The 26,956-nt window shown below is 36.6% G+C and overlaps 1 protein-coding gene across 2 annotated transcripts in view; it reads left to right on the forward strand.

The window, feature by feature from the left end:
- Window positions 1-26,956, forward strand: part of Glra2 (glycine receptor alpha 2) — a 204,096-nt gene that overhangs the window by 39,321 nt on the left and 137,819 nt on the right. The window contains exons 4-5 of one of the 2 annotated variants that reach the window (XM_085684310.2): window positions 268-335; window positions 8,367-8,590. In XM_085684310.2, the coding sequence (XP_085540436.2) occupies window positions 268-335; window positions 8,367-8,590 (292 nt within the window). Of the gene's footprint in view, window positions 1-267; window positions 336-426; window positions 495-8,366; window positions 8,591-26,956 lie in introns of both variants that reach the window. The other variant, XM_048446202.3, reaches the window with a different exon arrangement.

Below are 26,956 nucleotides of genomic sequence, written 5' to 3' on the forward strand. Positions count from 1 at the left end.
CATGACTATGGTGACATAAAGTTATGCTGAAAAATTCAACTAAATAATTTTACCTTATATGTTTCAAATTCAAAACTCTTTGGAGGTAAGTTGTCATCGTTTAATTGTCATTATTCAAAGACCTAGTGGGGAGTTATTATGCACTTCTGAGTACTTTTTTTCTTTACAGTCTCACCATTTTCATTATTTACATCTTTAACCACAGATGTTGATGGAGCTGTAATATTGCTTCAATGTCTATTGCAATATTTTTATTGCATTCTACAGGTCCTCCAGTAAACGTTACTTGCAATATTTTTATCAACAGTTTTGGATCAGTCACAGAAACCACCATGGTAAGTGCCACAGTGCCACTGGCAAGAGAAAAACGTGACTCAATTATGCTATGAACACAACCTGTCAAATTTTCTATTGTTCAACTTACAGGGCCTCCTGTAAATGTTACCTGCAACATATTTATCAACAGCTTTGGGTCAATAGCAGAAACTACAATGGTGAGTGGGACTGAGCATTGAAGCCATCGTGTGAAGGACTGGGATATGGGATCACAGCACTGTTGCTTATTCATGTGACATTTACTGAGTGCCAATCTCTAACACCACCGCCCTCAAAAAACAGACATTTATAACCTTCATTTCAGAAAGTCATTTGTCAAGGAGCTACAACATAAAACTCAATGATATTTTACTCATTACCCCAGAGTAATTTTGTAAACACATAATATTTTAAGTTGTTATAATGAGTAGCAATAAACATAATGTGTATTTAACAGTACTAAAATATGTACATTTCCAAAGTTTCATGAGTATGAATTTCAAAGTTTGACACATGCTTTCCAGTATTTTACTTCCTGAAGGCTGGGATATCATCAGGCCTGTCCGTTGCACATTTATGAATCAAAAAGGGAACAATTCATAAGAGCATGCATATACATTCCCATGTTGACATATACACACATAATTTTGTTGGTAGTAGAAAGTAGTATTAAGATCACAACAATTACAAAATATGGGCACCTTTGAAAAATAATCACATTAAAATACTCATAAAAGATATGTGATGCAAACGTAATTCTCACATTAGAAATTTTTTCAGGTACTATATAATGTGCTACAATGGCTTGTTGCAGCAGCTCATATCACTAGATCATTAACTAAACCCCACATAGCTCTAGGTTACAGTATGGAGATTACATATGGGGTAAGGAGTTTCCTTGATAGACACATGGTTTATTTAAAGCTCTCAGTCAGTTGCTTGCTTTTAATTTACATGGTTATTAAATCATATAGTCATTTTATTGAATAAGACCAAAGTGAAATAGTAGTTGAATTTGATCAAATATTATAGTAGCTGAATCCTACAAAACCTAAGAGATGAAAAAATGAACATATGATGTCATTGAGAAGTAAAAACAAAGATCATGTTTAATGAATTACTGTACTCTGTGGTGTTTTTGATACTAGGAAGAAATAATTTACCTTTAATAGTCAGTTTTATTGGCAAAATGTTAAATATAATATGTATCTAGTACCCATTTAAACATTGCTCCAAAACAGCATTCCAGATATAAGATTCTAGCAAGATATGTAGTGCATTAAGAATTTTACCTAAATAATATTGTTTTGATACAGCTATAAATGACTCATAAGAAACACTAAGCATGGAAATAGCAACCCAGCTCTGGACTTGACACTCAGTTTCTGTCTCTTCTACTGCTTTTATCTTTAAAAAAGGGACAATGTTTCCAGTAGCCCACTGTCACTGGCTTTACACGATGGCATTCAATGACCATATTTGCACGACCTAATGCTGATTGCATTAATTAGACTCCTAAGTTGCCTTGATTAAATCTCCCCATTGCATTTTACTCTCAATCAAAAATGTAAATATGCACCTTTTCAGTGTTCATTAATACAAGAAGCTAAACATTTAAGGGGATGAAAATGGAAGCTATGGGTACCCAATTTTCCTTGGTCTTTAAGACTTACAGGGTTGTTGAGCAAATTGGCTGCTTAGGTGCTTCTTGCCCTAGTAAGTGTCCTTTGTCATGTTTCCTACGAAAAGAGGAAACTGGTGCTCAAAGGTAATGTCAACAGCCTGCCAGCTGCTGTGTAGGACAGATCAAATTGCATGTTAGAAGAGTGTTGCATAGTGTGCTTCTTTTATTTCACTTATTAGATTTTGATGCAATGATAGGCTCCTTTTGGTTTTGAAAATACATATATATTGTTTTCTCATGGCTTTGATGTGAAACTAAAACAAAACTTCTTACAAATTATTTATCATGTCTATGTCCAAGAAGAAATTATTATGTTACCTAGGGTAAGAATTGGCAGATGCTTCCTGTAAAGAGACAGAGAGCAGATACCTAAGACCGTGGGAGCCAGGTGATCTCTCTGATGCCTTCTCAGCTCTGCCCTTTGGTGGAGGGCATATACTAATACTAACAGTGACCAAATGGATGTGATCACATCCAATCAAACTTTACTTGCAAAAATAGACTGGGTCCAACTAGTATTTAAATTGATATTTTATTTTTTTATAATAGTGTGACAATTGCTCTATTGTAAAAGCGAGTTCTGGCTTCCAAGGTGGCTGAAGCTTTGCTTGGGTGTCTACTTGATGCAACCTGTCTTAATTGGGTCAGGCTACAAAGTAGCACGAACTGGATGGCTTACAAACAGCAGAAATTTTTTCTCTAGTATTGGAGGCTGGAAGGCCAAGAGTAAGGCCAGTGCACTCAGGTATTGATCAGGGATCTAGTAAAGACATAGCCTGCTGATTTCTTGTATCTTATTCTAGAAAGTTCTTGTAACATTTTAAATCTATTGTCTCTCAGTAATATCATGTTGGAAGTTAGAATTTTAAAAGCCAGGTCTGAGAGGTTATAAATATTTAGCCTATTACATACTTGCACAAACTTTCTTTATCAAAACTTTAGTATTCTACAATCTGAAACTTACTCAAAATTCAACTCACAAAATTTGGTCAAACATTAAATGGAACACCAACTAAAATTATATCTGAAGTCAAAAAAAATAACTTCTACCCATATCAATAAAGTAGAAGAGACCATGAATTAACACTGTTTACTTGGGATAATAGTTTTGCTTTGTCTGCAATTTCTGAAACTAATTTTTTCCAAGAATGCTTCTAAACTGAGTTTCTGATTATGTTTATTATATTTTCTTGCTTCCCATATCATTCTCTTACAGTGACTGAAGTAGCATTATTGAAAGATTTAGTTTTGGTTCATCGTTTCTAAAGAAAGGTTAATGAATATCTCCATTAAAAACTCAACTTTTATTTGATACTATACAATTAGACCCCCCCCATGGCTACCGAAATCACACTAATTTATTGTTAATGCTGCCTGTTAACAAAGTAATGACTTACAGATTCAATACAAATGCTCCCTTCTTTGATACAAGTATTGGAGATATGTGTTCACAGAACAAAATATTGTTGTTTCTTTAAGGAACCATTTTATGGGTCATCACTATGATATAAGTTATTAAATTCAATATTACGCATCTTTGTTCACTACGAATTTATTGGTATTTGACCCTTGTAGTATGATTATTCAGCAGATATAATTTTGTATTGTTTAAAATATTTAAGAGACTTGGAAGGGATATATACTGAGACAGGTTATGTTATGGTTTTGAAATGTTAGTTTATCCTTTCTTCTTTCTTTCTCTTTTTCTTTCTGCTGATAACAATCGAATTTACAGGATAAGGAATATATTCACCACCCCCTCTTTATTAATTTTGAGGTAGAAATAGAAAATATTGGCAACATAAGTCACAGTCAAGGGTATTTCATACCAGCGGTGTGCCATTCTCCCAAAGACTGGAACATCAGACAATGGGGGTGAGAAGCTTTATTCCCAATTTTAAGTGGCTGTCTGGAGAGAAGGTAGTGGATTCTGTGCGATCTGGGCCTTATAGGTGCTGTTATACTACCCATGCCTCAGCAGTAGTTTCTACGTCTTCACACATTTAACAGATATGAGGGATAGCTAAATGTATATAATTGTATTTGTCAGTTGCTGCTGCACTTCAAGGAGTTACTTTGCCACTGATCTGAAATTGCATTTCTCAGGAACTTAGAGAAGAAGATAGACAGAAGCTGACATGATTACTTATTGTGTTATATCCATTGAAAGAGCATAAAAGTTTCCTTTCATTGAATAGTTAAATGAGTGTATCACAAGAAGATGCTAACTGACAAGAGACAGTGTATTATTATGTCAATTATTTCTGACATCTTAAAGAATAATCAATACATTTCCATAAATCTTATATTCTGTTCAGCTGATGCAGAAGATGAACTTGCTCCCTAAATTACCAGTGAAATAATAAAGCTCAAATTCATCATAAATCAACTGCCTACAACCACAATTTAAATTACAAGTTCTCCCATTAAAACTAAAACAGTTTTGAGATTACGGAAAATGTTTTTGGAGTGTTGACAGGTTTAAAAACCAAAGTGTGACATAAAAATTATGGATAAATAAATATACCTTCAATATATTTATAATTAGAATAAAAAGCATGCAAATACCAAGCAATAAGACATAATGATAATGTTTGATATGAGTATTTATGAGATAAAGTGATCATCTTTATGTACAAGTGCAGAGCTATGTAAAATAGTGCAAAATAATTCAGCTTAAGGAAGAAATGTTTATGAAGTAGGCATAGCTTTAGAAGGTGTCAGAAAAAAATCTTGAAAAATACTAAATTTGACATAAAAGATTATTCTGTAATGTAGGCACTCATTTTACCAGCATTAAGGCTATAATAAAGATTATGCAGTTTATACATGGACTTTATTTTTAAAGTGAAATACGTACACATATAATATAAATGTTTCTATTACCTTAGCCAATGCTCAGAGAGTCAATAATATAGAAACAAATTATAGCAGAAAGAAATATGCCATTTATTTGAAGTAAAATCTGTCCTTAGAGAGTGCAGGCAATGTAAAAGAGAATATAGTCTTCATTTAAACATGTTTCCCAGTATTTACTTTCCCTTTAATATTTTATTGAGCCTGAAAGCAGCAGAAAGTCAAAGAAATACTACAAAATCACATAACTACTCTCTGATATGTGTTATTACTAGATCATAAATTTATTTGCAAAAATCCTAGAAATGATACATTGATAATTTACATGTTGATAATGTTTATTATGTATTGAAAACTATAAAGAACTAAAAGAATTCACAGACGTGGTTGCAAAACATTTTCTTTGACTGTCTACTTTCTTTATATTCCTGGGGTTCCCTGTCTGCTCTTAAATACTTTGAAGGGTTGTTATTTATTTTAAAATGGTATATCTCATAACAAACCAAATCATGGATAAATATTAATAACTACATATTCAAAGTAATTGATACTTATAAACCAAAACTCTGGTATATAATTATTGGATATAAATATATTTTTCTTCTTCTTAGCATTATTTATAAATAGTGTAAACAATTAATTTTAAATGATCCTTACACATTTAATAATTGAAGTGAGATATAATTGTCTCTTTTAAAAATTCTTACATTACATAGAAGTTGATTTCACAATTTTCTTGCTAAAAAATTCAAAATAGAAAACCAGGAAACACTGGAGAACAATGTCGTCACTTTTATATACTGTGTCACTAATTTAATATTCTCTAGGGCAGGTCAATAGGCAAGTTTAACTCATTCACAGGGGCACAGGAGGATCACAAGGGAGTTTGTGATTTTGCTGTCCACTGATTTCTAGCTAGGTTCCAATGGTCTTTTGCACCCTGAAATACATTCTGGTGAAGAGACTGCTGTTCTCCCAATAGTCTGATATTTAACCCTATCACTTTTGTTCTGTTCAGCTGCTCTCACTTTCTGGATGTAGAGGATCTCTAGATAAGGCTAGAGGAGGAGAGCCTCTTCTTTCCTATTTCCAGCTGAAACAAGGATGAACCTCTCCTTACCCTCAAGAATTCTGTTAATAATGGATTCTCACTCTAGGAACCTAGAAGGAAATGGGCACCATAAACTAGAGAGGCCTCATTTCCTTGCTTGGGAAATTTTTTTTAAAATTAATTATCTTTCTTCTTTTTACATAACAATCCCAGTTCCCACTCCCTCCCCTCCACCTGCTTGCTCCACTCACCTCATATCTACTCCTCAGAGAGGGTAAGGCTTCCCATGGAGAATCAACAAAGTCTGACATATCACTTTGAGGCAGGACCAAGGCCATCTCCCCTATATTTAGGCTGAGCAAGGTATCCCTCCAAAAAGAATGGATTCCAAAAAAGCCAGTTCAAGCACTAAGGATAAGTCCTAGTCCCACTGCCAGTGACCCCACCAACTGCCCCAGTCACCCAACCGTCCTCCACATTCAGTGGGCCTAGATTGGTCCTATGCAAGTTCCCCAGCTATCAGTCTAGAGTCAGCGAGCTCCCACCAGCTCAGGACAACCGTTTCTGTGAGTGTCTCCATCATGGCCTTGACCCCTTTGCTCATATTATTACTCCTCCCTCTTTTGACTGATCTCCAGAAGGTCGGTGCAGTGGAAATCTTAGGGCATCTCATATAAACCAAATGTATACGATCACTGGGTTGTTTCATTTTTAATTTTCACAAGTCAGACTTTCTTATTATTCACAAAAATCTCTGATGATTCAGTAACACACATTCACAAAGAGACACCGAACTGCTAATAATCTCTTTCTGACTGCAATCCCTTGGTTTCTTTGAACAACTCTGAGAATATTGAGATCCTGTCATTCTCTTCAAAACTCAACAGGACAACCAGTTGGGGTAGATGTTGAGCTAGGCCCACAAGTCACATCCACTCTGATTTGAGAATTTGCAGTGCAAAAAATCTAAATAAATGCTGCCTGCTAAGCTTTTTCACATTAGAATGTTCGTATTATACAATAAAAATCCTGAGGTAATTAGTTTTAATAATGCAGGCTTTCTAAAAGATCAAGGGTTTTATCACTGATTTACAATAATTTGTAACTATTTGATTATCAGCTTTTTCCAGCCTACTTTAGGCATCTTTCCCAAGAAGGATGACATTCAAAATATTCTATGAGGCTGGTCACAAGTAATGTGCCCCTTAAAAAGTGCCATAGAAATTTTAATAGTTTAGTACAAAATTATCTCTAAAAATTTTTCTTTTGACTATGAGAGAATTAATCAAAATATGCCATCCCTGAGTGGTTTCCATGGTACCTGGCAAAGTGGACAATCACATTTGTTTGCTTAGGAATATGGGTATTGTGAGACTTTAGGAACCTAAATTAGAAAGTTTTCAAGTAGACCAGGACAACTTAATCACCATTTAAGAAAACTAAAGACCTCAGTGTGCAACTCGATGCCAAGGATATGAAGATGATGCCAACAGAGCTTAAGCAAAAGGTGAGGAAAAAAAAAACAAATGGAGATGTCCATCACCTTTAATAGCCACACGTGACAAGATTCTCTGAAACTCTGAATCCAGTCGTGAAGGACTGGGGACTGTTGATGATGTCTGAGTCAGAGTCTAGATCACAAAGTTAGCCAAGCCTTCCATGAACCTAAAAGTCTTTGAATCCAAGCCCTCCAGAGAGTACTCATAGTAACCGGCTGATTCATTAGCACACAAGGAAATACCCAGATCATTTGAGAATGGCTGGGCTGTACCCGAGGCTCCCAGTAGGGAGAAAACCTTTGTCAGATAGTATTCATATTGGAAACAACATGAAAATTGTTTGAATGAAGAATCAAGCTGTCTAATGCAAACATAACACACTAAGAGAATTCAATAAAATATTCAAGAGTTTGGAAAGTAAGTAGTTGCAAAAGAATGATTTTGTCAACAGGAAGCATCTTGATGTTGTTAAGATTTTAAGAATATTGGTCTATCCTAATGTGGCTACATAAGATTTTTCCCTCCCAAATTGCTGAGTGGGTTTCCTTCCATATAGAGCATCTAAGCAAAAAGAGATTACAAATCATGTCATTTCTGATTTAGAAAATGAATTGAGTTTGTTTGGAAATCTGCCATGACAGTCTGACTTCTGTACTCATTATTGCCTTTTTCTACAGAAAGATCATCTTAAACTAATATTATTTCAACCCAAAATTAATAATTGAAGCATAAAAAAATAAAAAAGTCAGCCTGTTTAATTGGTGTTCCGTTCTTCTTTCTTCTTCCTGTCTACCTCAAAATCTAATAGAACTGAGTGCTTTATTTTGATCGAGGTGTACCAAGACTTGTTTGACCAGACAAAATCACTATATCAAATCAGAAAGAAAGTGAAAAGTAAAGTAAATAAATTTCTTAAGCCGGGTTAGACAATAAGCAGCTCTTGTATATGACATTTCTATAGGACTATCGAGTGAACATTTTTCTGAGACAACAATGGAATGATTCACGGCTGGCATACAGTGAATACCCAGATGATTCCCTGGATTTGGATCCATCTATGTTGGATTCCATTTGGAAACCAGATTTGTTCTTTGCCAATGAGAAAGGTGCCAATTTTCATGATGTCACCACTGACAACAAGTTGCTGCGGATTTCCAAAAATGGCAAAGTGCTCTACAGTATCAGGTAAGCCTTTGCTGCTTAGAGCTCTTCAGTTCTTTGGAGTTTAGAGGTACCTGATTCTTCAGGACAGGATGTGGATGAATATATGACTTTGTGGTCTTTTGTTTATTATTTGAAACTTAAAGTAGGTGGAACATTTCAGAAGTTTTCATGATCATATAAGCATAATTCTTAACAAAAAATGTATCTGGTAGATTTATGGCCAGTTGATTGTGCTGTATAATAATCTAACCAAATATATTTAATAAAGAAATTACAGGATATTCAGTTTTATTACCTTAGACCATAATATGTGAATTCCAGTTTCAATAGTTTTCTCATTAACCGTAGACAAAATCTTCAATGGATCAATTTGGTCATCAACAGCATACTCTGGGTTGAATATGTAGGGACTTTATCTTAACCTCATTTTTGCTTCTCAGTAAACATATGACCTTGAGAGCTACTTCTATTATTTTGATTGGACTTTAACTTGGGACAGAAATTTTCTTAGATTCTTTTTGTTGTGAACAGGATCCCTGACCCAGGCTGGTCTACAACTACATCTGTAGCAGAACATGACCTTGAACTTCTGAGCCTCCCAACTCTAATTTCTGGGTGCTGAGGTTACAGGCATGAGCTACCAATCTCAGTGTGGGGGGGGACTGAAGTGTGAAGTCAGGACCTCATCCTTGCTAAGCAAACACTCTATCAAGAAAACTACATTGCTAGGCCCTCATTTCAAAATATTACATTCAAATATGTCCTCCAGAATCTTGATCTCTCCAGACTCAGAAAATTTTCCTATTATTCTTAATACTAATAACCATTTTTTTGTGACTCTGTAAGGTTCTTATTTTTTATGCCTTGTATTTTAGTTACTGCAATACATGAGTGATGCTTAAGAACAAGAATTATTTTGAACCATAGGATTTGTTGGAATCATGGGGATTTAGAGTCAAACTAGTTTTGGTACTCACCAAGTTCCAGGATCTACAAAATTCATGGATCAGCATATCGATCTGTGGATATATTCTTGTGAAAATTAAGTATGTAGACACCAGAAAATATTTTAAAGGTTCAGATGGCCATCATTTCAACAATGCAGACTAAATGACAATTACGTGTGTGATTTAGTCCAAAATCAACTATAGAAAAAAGGCAAACGATATTTCGATAATGCAGGGAAATGCTAGTACAATAGAACGCTGTCTGTGGCTATGGCTGGTCATGCCTTGTTAGAGACAATGTAAAACTATTTGCCGTGGAGTTCGTGCTTGATAAATAATGCCTGAATCTTAAAAAGAATGTTCGTTTTCAATAATAAACTATTTTTCGGTCATCCTTTAGCTCTTTAGTTCTTCTAAAAGACTGGGACAGTGTGCTGTACAAGAGAGTAACTCTTGACATGTCAGTGGTCTTTATAAAGTACCCCATTACTCTCTTATTTTATTACCTTCCCCCCAAAGCGAGTAATTAGTATTTTTGTAAATACTTTTCACAAGTTTGCCAACTCACCATCATTTAAGAACCCATTATGTATTTTGCTTCTTTACTGCATATTCCATTTGTGTGCCTAATAATTTCAGAGCTTGCTTTTGGTTTACTGTCTAGTATCTTAAGGCATGTAGGAGACTGCTTGGGAAATGCAGCAGTACTGCTGCTTTCAGAAAAAATCAGATAAATTCCCCATTGCATTGTTAAGGAAACAGTACTCTGCATGATAATCCATTTGTCTGGTGTAAGATGTACGGTTGGGCATGACCTAAGTTGATGTGACCTGATAGAAAGGGACATATGTAGAACATGATGCTGGAGAGGAGAGTTATAAAAAGTAACACAGTGTATCAGCTGCTTCAGCTAGTCCTTTGGGCCTTGGGTGGTGTTTGTGCTGGTAAATACCTAGCATTGTGCACTGCTGAAAAAAAAAATCAGGATTTTGTCATTTCTTTTTGTACTGTGAAGATTTCTCTGTTCTATATCAATGAAGGATATATGTTACCCCAACATAGGCAACTGTTTTATTTCTGGTTCTGAAATGTGACACATTATTCATTGCTTAGAATCTGAGGAGTTTGTCCATTGGCAGGTTGTGGATAGTCTCTGAAATCTGAGGGGAAAAATCCTTGGCAAAGGAAAACTGCAGATGCCGCATTCAAGAAACACAAGCTATTGGCAAATTTGAACTGCAGGGGTTTAATTGTTTTCCTAAAAAGGTTTTCAATGAGCCAGACACTATCTTGGGCATAAACTATACAGAGCTGAGTAATATGTGGTTCTTTCCCTAAAACGCTTCCTGATTATTGAAGCATGTGAACTCATAATCAATTAAGAAATAATAAGTAGGAGCAAGGAAAAGAAAAGTAACCACAACCTTACAAATAGTGTTCTTAAAATGTTGATAGAATTTGGTGGTCGGTTAATGGCGAATCAATCCCACACTAGTTATGTTTTAAAGGGGTATTTATTTTGGGGGGTAAAACTTACATACACCATAAACTGTCAGGAAGGGAACCTAGTCGCTGGAGCAGGAGCCGGAACCAAGCACTAGAACCAAGAGAGCCTAGCCGAGGCTTGCTGCTCTTCTTTTAAAGAGAAATATACCACGCCCCAGTGGGCTGGTATTTCAGCGGCTATTGGCTGATGGAGCGGAAGGCCCTCCTGCAGCACTGTGGGCTCGTGCTTCAGCGATTATTGGCTGAAGCAGCAGAAGGTACTCACGCAGCACCTCCCCCTTTTGTTTGAGTAAGAGAGTTCTATGCCTACTACAAAATTATATACAGTAAGTACAAACTTACAAAATTATATACAATAAGTACAAATATCCTATTCTAACTAACTAAAGTCTTGTATAATAAATAACTTGGCCAAGTCATGAGAGGAAAGTAGCTACATTTATCTAGTCTTCAACCCCATAGAAGATCTGAGAAGGGAAATAATGTTACCTGAGTAATTAGGAAGTGCAATCAAAGAACTTCTAAAACAAGCAGCAAATCACAGAGACAACTGGCTACCTGGGCAATCACCAAAGACCTGTTTGCAGCGTCGAAGCAACCAACTTTGACTAAGGCCTAGAATAACTGACAGATTATTTTTAACAGGCAAGAGGTTTTTCAAAACCATCTTACCCTGTCTTGGCAAGACTTAACAGTTCTGTTTATCCATTTCCAGATTTTAACAGGCAAGAGATTTTTCAAAACCGTCTTACCCTGTCTTGACAAGATTTGACAGTTCTGTTTATTCATTTCCGAATACCGTGTATTTGTCAGTTGTTGAGGTATGGGCAATTCCTTGCCAAGAGGCCAGTTTTGATCAAGAAGACAAGCTCCAAGTGGAGTGTCTTTGGTGCTCAACAATCTCTTGGGAATAGGTCGGTGTTGCCAGGAGTGACTGTGTCTCACTACACAGAACTCTAAGATTAAATTAAATGCCATTTTCTACAGCTCTTCAAAGAGGTTGAAGACTATTTACATATAATCTCTATGTATCTAAAGAACCTGATTATTCTAACCATAAATATGACAGACATAGATGACTATTGATCTACAATTCTTAATGTGTATCTAACTTAAAGATTAAGAGAATAAACAACTGTGTAATAAATGAGGACAATGACCTCCAAATGTAAACAATAAATATCAATAATAAACAATATATAAGTATCTTAATAAGAGGTAGAAATGTACACTGCAATATGGTATACATACATTAATACAATATATATCAATGCATAAAAGTGTTTTAAACAGGTAGAAGCATGCATACATACAATATTCAATATATGCCGATGTAATTATCTATAAACAATAACTCACAAAACCATTATTATCTATACAATTATCCCTCTTTTTTTTCTTCCAAAAGATCCCTGAGCTTATAAAATTCCTTTCCCAACTCTCAACCGTATACTAATTATAATCAATCCCTAAATATTGTTCCTAAACCTGAGGACAAACTTTGCTGAGAGAGGGGACATCGTCCTCTAGAATTACTTCCAGCTGTCATGGGGGTAAGGTTCTTTCTGGAGGATCCTGTGAAAGTAAAATGATGGTTAAATTTCAAGGTCAATGTCTTTTAAAATTGCAAACAGTCTCTGAGTATTTTGTGGAGGTCTGGCCAGAATGTTGTACAAGATGTGCACCATTTCAGCTAACCAACTTGGAATCATCTGTGCAGCTGATACCCGAAACAGGACTTGTAGTAGCACTATCAGTATCATGACGTCATATCAACCGAGTGGAGTTGTTGTTATGGGGGTCCCATCTTCTTCCTGGAAACTTTAAATGTCAGTGTAGGAAAAACTCATTGTTCATTGTGGAAAACTTAAACATTAATTATATAGACATATATAAACATATATTCAATGAAAGGTATGATAGACATATTCAATGAAAAGTATGATAGATATGAAGAAAAGCAAAGATGTTTTCTAAACTCATATTTCTTTCTGTCACATATCATGGCTATTGACATAAGACAGAAACTCCAGAAACTCTGGGTTTTTCTCTTAACAACAGGCTTGGAATTAGAGAGGGACCGAGCCAAGAGTCCAACTCCAAAACCAGCTCTAGAAATTCAGAAATATGATTTAATATATTCCAGAGCTTCATACTCACAGAACCTATTCAGTTTTCTTGATAATCCATATTGGGTAGTTATTTTTCCATCTGTCAGTATTCAAACATCCAGGGTCCCTTGAATTTTTCAAAGACAAGTGTTTTCTTGTGGAGACAAGAACAGAACCCTCCCCCCATTCTATGTTTTTCTTACCACCTGTATGGTCATCATCATCATAGATGCTGTCATATCTCCTTTCCAAGAGGTTTCTTCTCTTCAAATCTAACCTTTATTAATTTTGATGGTATCCACAATTTTTCTTCTCCTGTGGAAACAAGAGCAAAAACCCTTCCCCAACATAGCACATCTCCTGGCTTCCATTGAGAGGTCAGCACATCCTTGATATAAACCGGTTGATTTAATTCAGCAGACTTTTCCATTATCCAATGTCTTTCTGCCGCTGTTGTTCCCTTCTCATTAGCGTTAAGAAAATTCAAGGTTAATAGGGCATTATGTAATCTATTTCTGGGGGCATTTTCCACCCCTTTCTGTTTATTTAACATATCCTTTATAATTAGATTTGATCTTTCTATGACTGCTTGACCTGTAGGATTGTATGGTACACCTGTAACATGCCTAATATTATAATAAGCAAAAAACCGTTTCATTTTCCAAGATACATAAGCTGGACCATGATCTGTTTTTATTTGTGCAGGTATACCCATAATGGCCATAACTTCTAATAAATGTGTGACTACTGAGTCAGCTTTTTCTGAGCTTAAAGCAGTTGCCCACTGAAAGCCTGAATAAGTGTCAATGGTGTGATGTACATATTTTAATTTTCCAAATTCTGCAAAGTGGAACACATCCATCTGCCAAATTTCATTCCTTTTAATACCCTTTGGATTAGTCCCTGCAGGCAATGGTGTTTGGTTATAAAAAGAGCAGGTAGGGCATTTCTTTACAATCTCCTTAGCTTGTTGCCATGTAATAGAAAACTCTTTTTTTAAGCCTTTGCTATTGACATGATGTTTTTTATGAAATTCAGAGGCCTGCAGCACACTACCAATCAATAATTGATCAATATTTGCATTACGTTGTGCTAGAGGACCTGGCAGACCTGTATGGGATCAGATATGTGTTATATACATAGGGCAGAGACTATTCCTGATCATGTCTCGTACCTGGATAAACAATGAAGTCAACTCTGTATCATCTGGTATAAATTCAGCAGTTTCACTATGCAAGATAACTCTTTCTGCATATTGTGAATCTGTAACAATATTAAGAGGTTCTTTAAAATCCCTTAGCACCATAAGAATGGCATATAATTCTGCCTTCTGGACAGAAGTATAAGGACTTTGTTCCACCTTACTCAATTCATCTGATTTATAACCAGCCTTCCCTGATTTATTAGCATCAGTATAAAGTGTACAGGCTCCAGTTATTGGAGCATCATGTACAATTCAAGGAAGAATCCAAAAAGTTCTCTTTACAAGGTTAAGTCTACCGCTTTTTGGATAGCTGCTATTAATTTCTCCCAATAAATTAGCACAAGCCCTTTGCCATGGTTCATTGTCTTCCTATAACTTTTTTATTTCATCAGTAGTGAAAGGCACTATAATTTCTGCTGGGTCTATACCCGCTAGTTGATGAAGTCTCAGTTTACCTTTTATAATTAATTCAGAGACCTTTTCTACATACGTTTTCAATTTTTTACTTGGTTTGTGTGGTAAAAAGATCCATTCTAAAATAGTATCTTCCCTCTGCATTAAAATTCCCCTAGGAGAAATTCTGGAAGGCAATATGACTAGAATGCAACTAAGATTCGGGTTGACCCTATCCACATGTGCCTCCTGTAATTTTTCCTCAACCATCGTCAGTTTCTTTTCTGCTTCAAATGTCAATTTTCTGGGACTATTCAAATCCTTATCACCATCTATGGTTTTGTTTAAATGAACTATTAGATCAGGTGTTATCCCAACAGATGGTCATAGACTGGAAATATCGCCTAACAATCTTTGGAAGTCATTAAGAGTCCATAACTGGTCTCTCCTAATTTGTGCCTTTTGTGTCCTAATTTTCTGAAACCTATTTTACAACCTAAATAATTAACAGAATCTCCTCTCTGAATTTTTTCAGGAGCAATTTGCAATCCCCATTTAGGTAATACTATTTTTACTTCTTCAAACAGCCTTTCTAAGGTGTTTTTGTTTTGATCAGATATCAGGATATCATCCATATAGTGGTATATTATGGACTTAGGAAATTGTTTGTGTATAATTTTCAATGGTTGGCTTACAAAATATTGGCACAGGATGGGAGAGTTTAACATTCCCTGTGGGAGGATGGTCCACTGGTACCTCCTTGCAGGCTGAGAGTTATTATAAGTAGGCACTGTGAAGGCAAACTTTTCTCTATCTTTTTCTTGTAATAGTATAGTGAAGAAACAATCTTTCAGATCAATAACTATAAGAGGCCATCCCTTTGGTAACAGGGAGGGCAAAGGAATTCCAGATTGCAGAGGGCCCATAAGTTGAATAACCTTGTTGATAGCTCTAAGATCTGTCACCATTCTCCATTTACCAGATTTTTTCTTAACAACAAATACAGGAGAGTTCCAAGGGCTGGTAGATTTTTCTATATGTCCAGCATCTAATTGCTCTTATACCAGCTGTTCTAAAGCCTGTATCTTTTCCTCAACTAAGGGCCACTGTTTAGTCCATATTGGTTTCTCAGTCAACCATTGTAGAGGCATGGCTGTTGGTACCTCTGAAGGGCCATCAATTGTGTTGTGTTCTTGTATAGCTCTAATGGCTGGTTTCCGCCATCTGTAATATCTTGTAATATTGTCCTCAGAAATATAGACTCTGGAAGCAACAGGAATGTTAATTTGGGTATTTCATTGCTGCAATAGGCCACAGCCCCATAAATTCACTGCAATATTGGCTACATATGGCCTTAGTTTTCCTATTTGTCCATCTGAACCTATACAATTGACCCATCTCGTGGTTTGTCTTACTCGAGATAGGGTTCCAATTCCTAAGAACTGAATATCTACCTCCTGAAGAGGCCAATGCAGATGCCAAGATTCTGGAGTAATGATACTTACATCCACACCTGTGTCCAGTAAGCCAGTAATAAATTTGCAATTTACACACACTCTTAACTGTGGTCTTTGTTCATTTATAGAAGTCTGCCAGAATATATGTTTACTTTGTCCTCTTAGATTTCTTGATTCATTCACCACATTTAACTCATCCTTCAGGCCGTTATTGCTTTTAACAGCAGACATGGGGCATTCTAATTTCCCTGAAGAGGCATGTTCTCTGCAGTGATCGGAAATGACTGGACCACATTTGCCATGGGGGCCTGCGTGAGGCCCCCCATTGAGTTTCCTGATGTCAATGGGTTGCCCTGTTTATCTCTTGTTGACCTACACTCATTCGTCCAATGCCTGCCCTTTCTACATCTCCTACATAAACCTGAAGGCTGAGTCCTCCTATTTCTGTTATTCCTAGAAGAGGCATTATTCCTGGAATTCCATTTCTGCAGTCCCTTTTCATGTGTCCCATTTTGCCACAATGAAATCATTTTGTAATCTGATGTCTCCTTTTACCTTTGGAAATTGCTTCTTGCACCCATACTTCATTGCTATAAACAAATGTATCAACATTCATTGTATGTAAAACCCATTCATCCAAAGATGCTGACCTGATCTTTACAGGCCCCAGGATCCTTTTGCATTCTACATTAGCATTCTCATAAGCCAAAGACTCAATTACTATATTTCTTGCTTCTGGATCAGGTATCCCTATTTGTACAGCCTTCGTTAGTCTTTGTGAAAAGTCACTAAAGGGTTCTCTCTGACCCTGTTTGACCCTGATATACGATTCTACTCTCTGACCTGAGTCTTGAACCCTGTCCCAGACCCTTAGAGCTGTTGTAGCACATATGGATAAAATGTTTTCATCATAAAGAGCTTGTTCCTGAGGATCAGAGTAAAGTCCTTCCCCTAGAATCTGATCTAGAGAAACCTCAATTCCTTTTGCTGATTCTTGCTGTTGTAAAAGTCTGGCTTCTTGTTTGAATATACATTTGAAATGCCATAAAGGTCCATTCTCGAGGACAGCTGACATTAATTGATTCCAATCTTAAGAAGTGGCCCTGCTTCTCAGAGCCCAGGATTTTAACATCTCCCTAACAAAGGATGAATGCAGTCCATAATTCACAATTGCTTGTTTAAATTCTTTCAGATCATTCATACGTATAGGCTCCAATGTATGTTCTTTAATGTCCTTAGGGTTTTTGGAGCCAGTTATCTTTTCTGATGTTATTACAGGAAAGGCAGGTATAACTCTATGTAAACTGAGAGTTTTTTGAGGTGAATGTTGCCTTTCTACCTTTTGCTCCTGTTCATCAGAGTCTATGACTTCATCAATCTTATTAAATCTGCTCACCATTGCCTCTGTAAGTCCTGAATCTCCTGTCTAATATTATGCTCCAAAGCCTTCATTAACGATTCTAAGGCATGGAGCTTGTCCGCCAGAGACATCATTTCCTCCTTGGACACAATCGCCTTCATTGATAATTCTAAGGTGTGGAGCTTATCTGTTAGAGATACCATATCCTCCTTGGACATAATCCTCATGGCATGTACTGTGCCTTCTTATATGGAAATCCTGTCAATTAATCGATCATACAGTTTTGATAAAGTCCAATTTTCACATTCAATGGTTATAATCCTCTCAGCTAATGTTTCAGCACTTACAGTCATGGACTGGAGGTTACGAGTCATTTTCGTTGTCCCCTCCTCCAGAGCAGTGGAGCTCGCTTCTAAAGAAGCAATATCAGACTGTACCTTCTTGATATTTTGGTCAGTCGACCGAATCATATCAGACAAAGATCTAGTCTCCTCTTTGAGAACTCCAAACTCTGATCTAATCTCCTTCTTGAAAACTCCAAACTCTGATCTAGTCTCTTCCTTGAAAACTCCAAACTCTTTTTTGAGGAGGTTGGTGTCAGTCTGAATTGTCCTTAAGGTTTTAATCTCTGCCCTCAGCATTGTGAATTCAATCTGTAAGGACTGTTTCATTCTTATAAAATAGCCAAACACCAAAACAGTGACAGATCCCAGGAATAACCAAGTAAGAGGAATATCAGAAACATCCTTCAGAATATCCTCCATAGCGCAATTAAAAAAACCATTGAACTTTTGGATAGTAATATTTTCTGACATTTTCATTCAAAAGAAATTGTACTTGTATGTATGTATGTATTTATTTTTTTCAACCGAAAAGAAAAATCTTACCTATAATGACCATTGCCTGCCATTAGGTGGTGGGGGCGCACCTGAATCCACGTGGCATTGGTGTCAATCCAGGAAGTAAACTCTAAAATATATACACTCAAATCCAGAGGTTAAATTCACAGATCGTGTGCTCCGGTGCAGGTCGAGCGCTGGACTCAGCTGGGCAGCGGGGAAGACAGTGCCCGATAGGGGTAGCAGAAGCCAAAAAGTTCCCTCCCCGATCTGCCCAAGGTCAGGGCCAGTCGGGAGCCAGTAGTGGTGTGCGGCTCTGGTTGCTTAGCCCATGCCACGAGGATGGGAAAAACCCACACGTTTGGGCGCCAGATAATGGTGAATCAATCCCATACCAGTTATGTTCTAAAGGGTATTTATTTTGGGGGGTAAAACTTACATACACCATAAACCGTCAGGAAGGGAGCCTAGTCGCTGGAGCAGGAGCCTGGCCGGAATCAAGAGAGCCGAGCCAAGGCTTGCCGCTCTTCTTTTAAAGAGAAATATATCATGCCCCAGTGGGCTGGTATTTCAGCGGCTATAGGCTGATGGAGCAGAAGATGCTCCCGCAGCACTGTGGGCTCGTGCTTCAGTGACTATTGGCTGAAGCAGCAGAAGGTACTCCTGCAGCAGTCGGTGTCTATAGAAAAAGAATGCTTGCTTGTTTCCCAGGAGCCCAACTTAAAACTATATTAATTCAAAACTATATTAATTCAAAACTACATTAATTAAAGTTGGAAGTGAAACAGTCCATAGTTGTGGATTTCTAAAAGGTCCTTAAAAATAAAACACAAGGTAGAAGAGGAGAGGAAAGGGCAGAAGGTTGTTGGAGAAAAATATATGGCTCAATAAAAACAATAAAAATATTTTATTTTCTATTTATTTATTTGTTTGTTTGTTTGTTTATTAAAAATTTCCACCTCCTCCCCACCTCCCTTTCCCCCCTCCCCACCTCTCCCTCCCTCTCTAGTCCTAATAGTAGTCAGGATTCCCTGCCCCATGGGAAGTCCAAGGTTCTCCTCCCTCCATCCAGATCTATAAAGGTGAGCATCCAAACAACCCAGGCTCCCACAAAGTCAGTCCATGCAGCAGAATCAAAACCCAGTGCCTTTGTCCTTGGCTTCTCAGTTAGCCTTCATTTCCAGCCACATTAAGAGTGTTCAGTTGATCACATGCTCTATCACTCCCAGTCCAGCTGTCCTTGGTGAGCTCCCATTAGATCAGTCCCACAATCTCAGTGAGTGGACGTACCCATCGTGGTCCTGACTTCCTTACTCATGTTCTCCCTGCTTCTGCTCCTCATTTGGACCTTGGGAGATAAGTCCAGTGCTCCAATGTGGGTCTCTGTCTCTATCTCCATCCATTGCCAGATGAAGGTTCTATGCTGATTAGCAAGATAGTCAACAGTGTGGCTATGGTACAAGGCCAGTTCAGGCACTCTCTCCTCTGCTGCCCAAGGAACAATCTGGGGACCTCTCCTTGGACCTGGGAACCCCTCTAGAATCAAGTCTCTTGCAAACCCTAAAATGGCTTACTTAATTAAGACATTTACTTCCCTGCTCCCATATCCACCCTTGCTCCCTACCACCCATCCCATTCCCCCAAGCTTTCCTGAATCCTCCCCTTTTCCCTTGTCTCTAGCTATCTCCCCTTACATCCACCCCCACACCCCCGTGTACCCAAGTTTTCTCTGGCAATCATGTCTACTTCCAGTATCCAGGAGGATAACTATATGATTTTCGTTAGGTTCACCTTCTTATTTAGCTTCTCTAGGATCACTAATTATAGGCTCAATGTCCTTTAATTATGGCTAGAATCCACTTATGAGTGAGTACATACCATATTCCTCTTTTGGGGTCTGCATTACCTCACTCAGTAAAGCATTTTGTATTTCCATCCATTTGTATGCAAAATTCAAGATGTCATTGTTTTTTACTGCTGAGTAAAACTCCAATGTGTATACATTCCACACTTTCTTTAACCATTCTTCTATTGAGGGGCACCTAGGTTGTTTCCAGGTTCTGGCTATTACAAATAATGCTGCTATGAACATAGTTGAACAAATGCTTTTGTACTATGATAGGGCATCTCTAGGGTATATTCCCAAGAGTGGAATTGCTGGGTTCTGAGGGAGGTTGACTCCCAGTTTCCTGAGAAACCGCCACACTGATTTCCAAAGTGGCTGCACAAGTTTGCATTCCCACCAACAATGGATGAGTGTTCCCCTTACTCCACATTCTCTCCAGCATAGGCTATCATTGGTGTTTTTGAGTTTAGCTATTCTAACATGTGTAAGATGGTATGTCAAAGTTGTTTTGATTTGCATTTCCCTGATCGCTAAGGAGGTTGAGCATGACCTTAAGTGTCTTCTGGCAATTTGAAGTTCTTCTGTTGAGAATTCTCTGTTCAGTTCAATACCCCACTTTTTAATTGGGTTAATTAGAGTTTTAGTGTCTAGTTTCTTGAGTTCTTTGTATATTTTGGAGATCAGACCTTTGTCTGATGAGGGGTTGGTGAAGATCTCCCAATCAGTAGGTTGCTGTTTTGTCTTAATGACAGTGTCCTTTGCTTTACAGAAATTTCTCAGTTTCAGAAGGTCCCATTTATTCATTGTTTCTCTTATTGTCTGTGCTACTGGTGTTCTACCTAGGAAGTGGTCTCCTGTGCCGATGTCTTGTAGACTACTTCCGACTTTCTCTTCTGTCAGATTCAATGTGGTCAGATTAATATTGAGGTCTTTAATCCATTTGGACTTGAGCTTTGTGCATGGTGATATATATGAATCTACTTTCATTCTTCTACAAGTTGACATCCAGTTATGCCAGCACCATTTGTTAAAAATGCTTTCTTTCTTCCATTGTATACTTTTAGCTCTTTTGTCAAAAATCAGGTGTTCATAGGTTTGTGGGTTAATATCCGGGTCTTCTATTCGATTCTATAGGTCAACTTAGAAAACACAAAGAGAAATATCTAATCTGTTGTTTTCATTACATACAAGACCTCAATTCCCAATACTTTTATATATGCTTCCCAAATGACAATAGCCTAAAAGAAGTAGTAGTGGATGCCTAAAAGAAGTAGTAGTGGATTGGAATTCTATAAGTAGATTAGCTGTTGGTAACCTTTGATTCCAATGTTTGAAACACATAAGGAAACATCAAATAAGTGTTTCCAATGGGAAGCAAATGCCTTAGCAAATTTCTAACCGTTAATGCAAGGAATAACTCTTGTTGATCCAATTCCCTCCAGATTCTTTGTTTAATATTGACTTCTGGTCTAGTGTCATTTCCTTGGATGTGATAAGTACCTTGACAAAACAGATTAGGGAATAAAAGTGTTTATTTAATCTTACAATTACAGATTACAATCTCATCATAGGAGGAAAGTTAAGGCAGAAGATTCAGAAAACTAGTAACATCACTTCCACAGTCAAGATGACAGAAATGAATGCAAACATCTTTACTTATTTGCTTGCTTACACTGAGATTTCTCTACGCTTACACAGTTCAGTATCTCCTTCTCATGGAATAGAGCTACCCACACCACGCTAGGTTCCTCCATATCAATTAAATTAAAGCAATCACCCACAGACATGTCTACAGGCTAACCCAACATATACAATATATCATTGAGACTCTTCTCAGGTGGTTCTAGGTTGTGTCAAGTTGCCTACCAAAGTTAGCCACCCCTACTTCTTTAATATATTTTATCATATTCTGGCTTTTTAAATTATTTTGCTGGCTTGCCATATTACTCATACATGACCAAACTATGAAGGATATACATCTTCCTTTGTATGTCCTCTTTAGAGAAAGTCAGATTATAAATTTGTATTATTTAAAATGCACAAACCCATAGGAATCATGTGAGTCTTTTGTGTCATATATGTTATCATTCCAAAAAACATTTTTTATTGAGTTTAATATAACAAATAGTAATAAAGGTCAGGATGTCCTATGTCGTGGTGGGTCAAATAAAAGGAAAAAGTAGACAGTGAACATTTAAGAAGAAGAGAAGTTTGTCTCACATGTCTACTATCTCATTAATGGTAATGGTTTTGTTCATTTAAATTGCAGAACTTCTAAGAGTCCCACTGTTCTAGTTTTATTCTTTTCCTGGGATAAGAAACTGTGAGCTAAAGCAACTTGCATAGTAAAGGTTTGTTTGACATATACTTTCATATCACAATCCATCACTAAGTGAAGTCAGGGCAGGAATGTAGCATGAATAATAAAATCCCAGAGACAGATATTGGGGTGCAACATGAAGATCTGAAAATCAAAACAACCAAACCATTAGAGAGCTCTTACCTCTAAGAAATCCTCAGATTGAAAGAGGACAAGTTCCTGTCTCATCTTGGTATATATTCCTCTCTAGGGCTGGAATTAAAGGCATGCACCACTACCACCTGGCTTCTAAGGCAAATTAGTGTGGCTACTGAAATTAAAGATGTGTGACACCACTGATTTGTCTGTAAGGCTGACAAGTGTGACTTTTTTACTTTCTGATCTTCAGACAAGCTTTATTTATTAAAATACAAATGAAATATTACTATATTTCCACTTTTTGTCTAAAATAAAAAGAAGGCTATAACTAGTATAAGAAAGCTATATACAATAAGTATAATAACTATATACAATATATAGGCAATTTGCATTTGACAAAGTCAAAGAAAATATTACATCTCTATCTAGTCTTGGTGAGTTCAAAGGCTTGGACCTAATTTACTTTCTATCATAACTTGCATTGCTATCCAAAACTATTTTTGATATCTCTCAGCTTTATGTACTTTACATTTATTTAATGAAATTCTTTTCTGAGTCTTGTAAACAGTGAAAACTGTAACTATAAATATCTAGTCTTCAACTACCTCAGAGACTCATGGAGAAAATAATATTAACAGAGTAAGCAAAAAGTGCAAGCAAATGACTTCTGAAAATTGTGAGAAACAACAGAAGAAACTGGTTATCTGAACAGTCACCCAAAATTCATCTGTAACATTGGGATATTCATTTTTACTCTACAGGCCTAAAATATCTGACAGACTTTTATATGCAGCAGGGTTTTTGAAGGAATGTCCTGCCTTGTCTAGGCAAGGTTTGGTAGTTAGACTCTTTTGTGTTCTGCTTGTCCCATTAGGATAGCATACCATCAGAAGTCAAGGCAAGGGCAGTTTCTTGCCCAGTGTTTCATTTTGCCACAAAGAAAGCAAACTCCAAGTGGAGTTTCTTTAATGCCCAGTTGCCAGGAGCTGATATGTCTCATCGTCACAAAAAAAGAAAAATAAAAAGAACCTATGTCATTAAAATATCTTAAATGCCATATTCTGTAGCTCTCTGAAGTATGTGAAGATGACTTGTCTATTTAAAATATATCTCTGTTTGACCTTAAAAACATACACAATGTGACTACAAATTCAATTTAATAGGTAACTAATTACTAGCCTGCATTTCTTTATTATCCTAAATAGTTGATAATAATACTTCCAAAAACTAGACATTTGCATTGCACTGTTACATGAGCTATATAGGTACAATACCTTTAAGAAGATGAGAAATGTATGTACAGTCTGTTTTAACAAAATTAATCTCAAATTTGTATGTATATTCAAAACTTATAAATAATATACAAAACTCCAATCCAATATAAAGCATTTAAAACTAGTAATTGCTTTCCAAAAGTAACTCAATAGTCTATATTTTTTTCTTATCATATCTATATCATCCTTTTTTCTTTTCAAAGTAGATTCTACTCTTTGATCCTATCATATCTCTATCCTCTTTTTTCTTTTCTAAACAAGAACTTTGAATCTAATCTTTGTTCAACTTTCCTCCAGACCATACCCAGTAATAACTTGTAACCAACCATTCCTAAACAATGACAAATATCCATAACCATTGAATGACCAAAAAAACCACTCACTTCACCTCTTGAGAATGTGGGCATCATATTCTTAAATTCACTTCCCGGTGTCTGGGGGTGGCAATATCTTAGGGGATCCTGAAAAAAGAAATTTTTGGCTAATTGTCAAGTCCTAAGAGAGGCCTTATTTGTTGTCAGCCTCTGCGTGATGGTGAAGTGCAAGGTTTGTCTTAAGTCCTGACTAGAGTAGTCTGTTAGGCTGGATCATCTCAACTATCCATTTTGAAATTGTCCTGAGAAGTTTGTAGTCCAGAACTGATATTTAGGTGATGTTTTTCAGCTAAATGGTGGTATCATTGTCCTGGAGGACTCATCATTGTGGGACCCCATCCTCCTTTTGGAGACTTCAAAGGTCACTGTTAGGTGTGCTCATGATTCACTGCAGGAAATGGATAGTTAGTCAAACCTGAAATCATGTACAGGAAGGTAGATGAAATCTTTTTCTAGGATTAGTTAGTATTTTATATGATCATTAATATCATGGCATATTATAAGATATGTAAATCTTATAAATCTTCTACCTTAAGAAAAGCTGTTAAAGGGTCAATATAAAACCAAAGAATTATGAGATTATTATTGAGATTGTTATGAGATTATTATTGACATGGCCTTCCATGTCAATTAAGATAATTCCTCCATTGAGACTCCCTACTCAGATTATTTTAAGTTGTGGCAAGTTCACATTTAGAACCAACTGTCACACCCTCTCAAACCATCAATAATTATAGAATTGCTTCTGCACAAAACATTCCATATTACCAAAGCTTCTGCATGAGCTTAAACCTACCTTTTTATGACATTAGAAGTAAGATATCCATAAATCCTTTTTGGTTCAGTTCCCAGTTATATGTGTTGATGATTCAGTCTCCCAGCTTCCTCATACTGCTTGAGTTGTAATATAAAACTCATGGGGACTGACATTCCTTGTCCCTCTACTGATCCATTGCAGATACCACTGAGAGTGGTTGGAGTATAGGTTTCTAGACAGACACCCAACTGTGGCCCATAAACAAGCCTGTCTAATGATCAATTCTATCCGCACAGAAAAGGCCAATTTTTCCCACAGTGCCTCCCATTCTTGACTCATACTGGGGCCTGATGCAAAAGCTTCAAAGAATTCTAACTCTTTTTATAGAATGACTTTTAATAGAATAAGATAAAAAACATGCTTTATTTAGATCCCAGGACTGAAAATAAAATGTACACTGAACTAAGAATTACCTAAATGTTATCATGATGATTCTTTGGTTATTTTACACGTGGTATTGGTGAGCCCCAGAAACACATATTTGTTAGCTATAAAATGCTGTGATCACTTCTCTATATTCACAACTCGACTATGTATTGTTATATACTATAATCCAGGGAAATTATATGCTCATTTTGTAATCTTGTATACAAATATTCATTAGTTTTGTGATGACTTAATGCAATAATTAATGACTATAACATAAGCACAAACACCAGTATTAAGCATTAAATCAAGGAAGTGCTGGGAAATACAATGCAAGTAACTTGATCCCATTCTTCTCAGAGACAAGGAAGGTTCTAGAGTGGGAAGAGCAGGAGCTGAGCTAAGTGGTTTTATGGAGAGGGTAGATTTAGAGAAGGGCCTTCAAAATGGACCAGCTGGGGGTAAAATTATGACGGTATCAAAAGTGTATTGTGTACATAAGAAATAATCATAATTTCTGGAAAACTCTGTTGAGTTCCTACATGAGTTCATAAAAACAATACGCAATAGATTGGCTCTTACGAAACACAGTTGCGCCATGTTTGTATAATGTAAAACTACAAACAAACATCTGTACTGTATAAGGTGTGATGGTGATCACTGGGCAGTAATTAAAAGACAGATAATTAGAAAAATAGATAATTAAGGAAGTTCTCATTCTTCTGGAGCAAAGCCATTGATAATGGAGCTACTTCAGAGAACAATGAAATAACAAAATGAAACCTCATTTCAGTAGGGTTATTGAGCAGTCAGATGAAAGATAGAAAGCAGAAGGTGGGCTAGGCCAGTAATGATAAAATGCTATGGAAGTAGATGTCAATTTTGAGAGCCACAAAGACTTAGATAAAGATCTAAGGTTACTAAGTAACTATAAGAAGTCATTTAACATTTCTCAGAACTGTAATATTATTTAGTTCCTTAGTCATATTGCATATTAAATGAATCTCTTAGAAGATAAAATGGAAAGAAAGCAGAGAGCCAGTTTTCCCTACGACCCATCCCAATTTATAGATTATGTATTTCCTATTATGCACCTATGCCATTCAAATTCCACTCACTTTCCATATTTAGTACAAAGCAGATATTCTCCTGGCCTTGCGTTTCGTCCTTTGGGGGAGCAAATGCCTAATAATGGGAGTGATAATTGCATCCCTTTTCAAATAATAATTAGGCTCATTCTGAATCTCCCATTTTAGCTATTTGTTACAAGTAAACAGTGGCTGTGCTTGATTTTCTGTGGGACTTTCTCTGAGGAGAGATGAACACACATCTATCTATTTACCTCACATCTTATCGTTGATAACAGACCCTCAAATCCACTTTCTTACTAGTCTTTACCACTATAAGAGCAGTTAACAATCTTCCTGTAGTTGTC

Source organism: Myodes glareolus, chromosome X (genome assembly GCF_982192425.1).
Source record: "Myodes glareolus chromosome X, mMyoGla1.1, whole genome shotgun sequence".
NCBI classification, from domain to species: Eukaryota; Metazoa; Chordata; class Mammalia; order Rodentia; family Cricetidae; genus Myodes; species Myodes glareolus.